The 6023-nt window shown below is 40.5% G+C and overlaps 1 protein-coding gene across 6 annotated transcripts; it reads right to left on the bottom strand.

Moving 5' to 3' along the window:
* Positions 1-955: 955 nt before the first annotated feature.
* On the bottom strand, positions 956-5582 carry LOC103993654 (cyclin-L1-1). Of its 6 annotated transcripts, none has more exons than XM_009413801.3 (9): positions 5442-5582; positions 4951-5136; positions 4730-4811; positions 4477-4617; positions 4053-4222; positions 2102-2372; positions 1610-2012; positions 1453-1488; positions 956-1361 (listed from the first exon to the last, which is right to left on the bottom strand). In XM_009413801.3, exons 2-9 carry the CDS (start codon positions 5100-5102, stop codon positions 1282-1284), a joined length of 1335 nt encoding a protein of 444 aa, XP_009412076.2. In that variant the 5' UTR covers positions 5103-5136; positions 5442-5582; the 3' UTR covers positions 956-1281. The 6 variants fall into 6 exon arrangements, with proteins under 6 accessions (XP_009412076.2, XP_065018167.1, XP_065018166.1 ...); XM_065162095.1 differs by having other exon boundaries at positions 4053-4219; XM_065162094.1 differs by having other exon boundaries at positions 4951-5171; positions 5442-5578.
* Positions 5583-6023: the final 441 nt, after the last annotated feature.

Below are 6023 nucleotides of genomic sequence, written 5' to 3'. Positions count from 1 at the left end.
TTCCTCAGGAAACCTTAAAAAATGCATCTGCCTATGTCGTATCTTTTGTGTCAGAAAAAGAAGTCAGCACTAGTTTCTTTTGACTATTATTGTTACCTCCAATCAACGTAGATCTACTTTATGTTGCAGGGAAGCGGCCATGACGATCCTGTGGCTGCATGAAAGAGAGGGGCATCATTACCTACCTGTCAGGTTTGAAGTCGTTTTCACAGCCCTTATTATTTTTGTTTTGTGTTCAGGTTCAGAACTATGTTTCTCTTTTTGTCCGAGTACATGCCGTTTACGGGATGGGATGGTTTCTCCTACTTTTCTCATCATAAACACGAGATTGTGCTTTTTACCTTCGTTTATGTTCTCCGTACACCGTAGATGAACATTGGTTGTTTTACATGGTCTTAACTTTGTGGCATATGCGACGGATTGGTTATATCTATCAGGTGGTACCGAACGAAGGATGTCAATCCGTTCCCTCTTTTGGAGCGGATATGCTGCACGGACAGTACCTATTTTGGATGGTCCTATCCAATCCAATCATATATGCATATATTCTTATGCACCCATCATGAGATCCTTTCATCGTGCACGGCTATCATCCACCTCCTCATCCTCCATCCTCTTCGTCGACTATCTCCTCTCCTTTCTTCTTGTATTCCTCCACAATTTCTTCTTCTTCTTCTTCCATTCTCTTTCTCTTGTACTTTTCCTCCACATCTTTTCATCCTTCCTCCACTCTTTCTTCTTCTTCTTCTTCTTCTTCTTCTCTTGTATTTTCCCTCGCACATCTTTTCATCCTTCCTCTTACCGTATGTTGGTATGTACTGATTCAATCAGGGACAGATACAAGTTTGGTACCAAAATCGTGTTCTTTGGCTGCAGATGCAATCCAGCTGAGGCCCACAGGTAAAAACATGCTCTCGGCCACCCCAGAAAAATATAATGAAAAAAGAAGAAGATGTAAAGCAACTGTACTCGTTTAAATGAGCCACAATAAACATATTAATGTTTTTAATAACAAAAAACAGTCACAAATATATTCGGAAATTACACGAGCCAAAAAGAGCCATTTTTGTTTAAATGGTTTGCTCACTAGCTATATATATACTTGTTGGTCCCGTCCAAGGATGCTTTGTGGTGGATGTCAACCACACTAGTCATGGACTCGGATGTAGCCCCCTCTTAGCCTTCACTGAAATCAGTTACTCCTCTGCTAATGAAACAGGGTATGCGACTCTCGCCATTTTACAGTTTTGTCTGCAAGTCGCACAAAGCAGACATACTCATTTAACCGTAAGGATGATGCCTGTGTCGCTCGTGTCGATCTTTGTCACGGGATGAGTGTGAGCTGTGGTAATCACTGCGGTCTTCAGAGAGAAAAAAAAGAGTTTCCTGGTTTCAGTGGAGTGCTCTAAATTTCAGTATACAAAATGATAGCAGAAAATGTTACCAACATACCTCGTGACGAATGATGTCTTGATTTTTCTGAGTGTCCTGCAAGAAAAACTCAGGATCAAATGGATGCAGGATGTAGTCAAAAACGTGTCTTCAGGTTTTCTTCTGCAGGAGAAAACCAAGATGTACATGGATAAAGATTGAGTTTAATGTTTCGTACCTGAACCCTTGTCCTTGGCACGATGTCTTCGGTCCTTTTCTCTTTCACGCTCAACATCCTTCTCTCGGTCTCTATCCCTGTCAGAATCTCTACCCCTACCATCATAATCGGAGTCTCTGCCCCTGCTGTCACGATCTCTGGTCTTTGTCCTCTCCCTTTCTCTATCATAGTTCCTTTCCGTATTGGCATCAGCCTTATGATCTACCTTAGGCTTCACGGTGGTCTCTTCTTTATGGTCCCCTTCAGCAGCCACAGTCCTAGTGTCATCATCAGTTTTCTTTGACACCTTCAATTTGTCTAGAGCTGCTTTCACAATTGCTTCTTTGGACAAACTAGCATCGGAATTTGGAGCTCCAAGCTTGAGTGTGCTGGTCCCGTTGGTGTCACCGTCGGCCGAGCTTTCCTAATCAAAACAGCATGACCATAGGTTATAACCCATGTTAAACTACCAAGTTATGACTTGAGTTCCAAGAGTGAGGCTGTACTTACAACCTTCTGAACTTGAGCTTGCTGATCTGAGTTCTTATTTCTTGAAGTGAAAGAATCATTGTCTTTATACACAGGAACATATTGTGCCTTCGGAAGGCTGTAGAGATGTGCAAGGACTCTACAAACTTCATCAATCCCAGCCTTATCTGCGTCAAAAACTAACCACCAGGGTGGATTTTCAGGTAGGGGGACCTGGAACCTGCGGGCTGCAGCATATACAACACCACACGCTACCACTTCGCTCTTGAACCGAACACAGAGAGTTGTCCGCAAGCTTATAAATTAACAAAGAAAATGTCATAAGGATAGCTTTTAAAAGTGCAAAATTGTCCAGACTTAATAAAAAAAAGTACAAAAAAAGAGTAGAACTTTGCTTGTTACACAATAAAATATAGAAGCAAACATACTCCAATCAAATGGAAGGTTGATGAGAAGTATAAGCCATAAACAGGAAACAAAAGTATTGAACTGAAAAAATACAAAGTGCCCAATGATCAGAGTACACAAGTATTTGATATAACAGTGAATAAAAATCCACTTCAAGTAACTACTACAGAATCAAGGAAATGAGGCAAGGGAAACATGCAAAAGATAGAAAAGTTCCTAGCATTAAGTAGCATAATAGGATAAAAGAAACTTTCAAGTCACTCCAGCATAACTGCAAAAACATTTGAAAAACTGCTACAAAAAAACCATTCACAGAGAACTTAAAAGTGACAATATATGAGAAAAGTCAGAATCCTTGAGATGAAAATATTAAAGAAACTGGAGCTATAGATGAAAAGGGAACCTAGAATCAAAAAAACCTTTCACCACTTAAGGACACTATCCATTATGGACTTCACATATGCACATGCTCAGGCTCTCTCAAGATATTTACTTTTGAAACTTACTGAAGACTAATCTGACTGTGATTCTGAAGTTCTCGTACATGTCCTCAGAGCTAAGACTCTATTCCCCAATGAACTAGGAACCTAATTCTAATCCATAGAAAGCAACAAATTTTCATTTTTGTGTACTGGTAGGATGATCCAGATGCCGATCAACTCATAAACAAAGACTATCCTAATATACAGAGGTCGTAAATTGACGAAATATATCCTTTTGCCTGAAAACAGTATAAACATAACCTCAAACCACTAGCAAAAACAAAAAATAGCTATGCAAATTCAACATAGAACCACCATGTGGGTCCAGCCCTCATTTACTATATTGGTGAATCAAGTCAATTTAAGGGCAATTCTTGGCAACCTTGCCATTCAAGTCCATCCCAAAAGAAACTTTACAGTAACACTATGCTGCAATATTTCGTTCGGAACAACAATAATCAATTAACTCCAAATAAAATTCAGCCAGTTCAGGGGCGAAACTGAAGCCAAAACTGTAAGCAAGGTTAAAACTTCCAAAAAAAATCTTATATTTCAATATCCAAATTTTGTTCAAGCCAAGTTCTTCTCTTGGATTCACAAATTTAACACTGCTATTTCAAGTTGTCAGTTTCCCTAATATATTAAATATAGCAGCATAAAATGGCAAAGTTTGAGTCAGCAAATACATTCAAGAAAAGTTCATCAAATTATGACAACCTCATTCAGCATGACTTAACCCTAATTAACATGCATTAAAGTTTCAAATGACTCTGCTGTTTAGATGCGTCAAAACTGGGTTTCTAACTGGTGGCTGACACCTCAACTCTGAGTGTATAAGTTGTTCATGCCAAAGCAATATACGTGTGTGAAGGTTCTACAACAAATGAGTTTATGAATCAGAAAATATATAAAACTGAAGAAGAAATAACACAAATAAATCAAGAAGTATCAATTGATCATCTAAATATTAAGCATCTCTGGAACTTGCAATTTATATAAAGTAACAAAACAACAGGTAGCACCAACTATGAAACATCTAAAGCAACAACAGTGCTCTTTAAACCACGACTAAGACGGTAAAGTACCTGTCATTGGCCAGATTCCAAGCTTCTTGTCTCAGCTCCGGAGGAGCCTCAAGTGTCGCAAGGTAGTTAGATATAAACTTATGAGGATGCTCAACATGGCAAATAAAGCCCATTTCTTTCAGCAAATGCCGCTCTGTTCTTACCAAATCATTCTTCAGCTCTGTGTACTTCTGACATGAAAGTAAGACAGAAAGAATAGCGTATATGAGAAGCAAACACAACGATCAGCACAGCGATGTACCAACGCTGCTGTAACTGGTGTTAAGAATAATGTCAAAGCGATAAAATGATAAAACTGAAACAAATCAAATCCATCCCATCGAATAAGCATCAAGATTTAAATAATTTGTAAGGAAACTTTTTTAGGAACTTAAAATCCAAATCCTGAAAGCAGATAAGAAACATTTTGAGAAGGTAAATTCACCTTGGATAAGACATCCAGAAGCTCAACCGGCAAGCTTTCCCTCCTACATTCCATCCTGTGAAAGACAATGATTACATGTTTTGCTTTTTTGGGGCATTCCTCCAACTTCGAAGCTAACCACACACAGCTTGCAGCAACTCTCTACAAATTAAGATGAATCCAGTTTATAGTGAGAAATATGCAATAAAAGGGTTAACAGACAGAGAGAGAGAGAGAGAGAAGTAAATTCCGAAATGAAGCTTGAGGTTTACACCTTCACGCTAAAGCGGGCAAAGGACTTCTTGCAGTAGAACCGATGGAAAAGCACCTGCCCAGTGGCCATTACCGCTTGCGGTCTTAATAGCTAAGGAACTCACAATAGAAATAAACTTGAAGGAAGATGTTAAGTCATAAAACTGATGATTGCTGTCACATACACAAATCTTTTATAACTATAAACAATGGCATATCCCATGACAACGGGGAAGAGGATACAGTTTAAGAAGAATGCCGCTCTCCTGTATGAGGTCGCATCCATAGATCCGCAGCGTGGTCTCTGTCTCCTCATCGATCCCATCTTTTCTCGACGGCGAATTCTTCAGCTGCTCATCGGTGAGGTAGAAGGTGTCGATCGCAGTATATATCATCCTTACCCCAATCCAATAGCACGATTTGGCGAATCTACAACACAAATCGTCAACAAGCAGGACCAACACCTGCATTATTATTCAGGGCGAAGTTTCGAGATCAAGTTCGAAAACCCTAGAAAAGCTTTCAAGAACCCAAAACCAATAAGCTAATCCATCATACGCATCGAATAGACGATAACTACAAATCACCACAGCATCAACCATTTAGAAAGGCCAAACCCTCCGCATCGATCGGGTGAAACCCCACCTCGAATCGCGAAAAACCGATAAAGAAACAAAAGGGGGGAAACTGGGCGGGCGCAGACACGCACACGAACCCAAGAGAGGGCGACGTACTTGGAGGGCGGAGAGGAAACGCCGCCGTCGACCGTCGAGCTCTCCTTACAGCCACCGAGCTCTCCTCACGGCACGGCGGAGACTGTCGGGTCGTCGATCGGGGGAACTTTAGCCACTGATGAAGAGTTGGGGATTCGAAATCACCTCCGGTCTTTTAATTTGGTTTCGCCGAATCCGGTTCGGGTTCGGTTAAAGCATCATGGAGTGGACCGGGTCGGATTGTGCCAAAATGGGATCCGAATTCGCCCGCTTCGATTATTGAGTCTATTTTTTAATAAAAAAAATATTTCATCAAAGAATAATTTGATTGTCATAATTCGATGTTAATTAGGATTATTAAGTCGTGCTGAATGTGTTTATGATCGTTTCACAACTCGAATCCGAGACCTATCGTTTCACAACTCGAATCCGAGACGTATCGCCTCTTCGAGTCAGCTTTCAACACCGGCATTAGAGGAGGAGGAGGAGGAGGAGGAAGTCATGCTCAGGAACAGCAGCGGATCACCATTTCCCACAGGCTAATGTTTCTGATAGTTCAAGTGCTTCATCTCACGATCTTGATCACTCGTAAAACACAAGATT

Source organism: Musa acuminata, chromosome BXJ3-8 (assembly GCF_036884655.1).
Source record: "Musa acuminata AAA Group cultivar baxijiao chromosome BXJ3-8, Cavendish_Baxijiao_AAA, whole genome shotgun sequence".
In the NCBI taxonomy this organism is placed as follows: Eukaryota; Viridiplantae; Streptophyta; class Magnoliopsida; order Zingiberales; family Musaceae; genus Musa; species Musa acuminata.
The sequence above is the reverse complement of the archived record's forward strand: the minus strand, read 5'-3'. Positions and strand labels throughout refer to the sequence as shown.

What these genes read in the sequence shown, in the direction of transcription:
- LOC103993654 (XM_018830446.2), bottom strand. Translation starts at nt 5,102, where the DNA reads ATGATATATACTGCGATCGACACCTTCTACCTCACCGATGAGCAGCTG. An exon ending in TTCTGGATGTCTTATCCAAG is followed by an intron (nt 4,223 to 4,476) that starts GTGAATTTACCT and finishes CTTTCATGTCAG; the next exon opens with AAGTACACAGAGCTGAAGAA. An exon ending in TGGAATCTGGCCAATGACAG is followed by an intron (nt 2,373 to 4,052) that starts GTACTTTACCGT and finishes TTAATTTATAAG; the next exon opens with CTTGCGGACAACTCTCTGTG.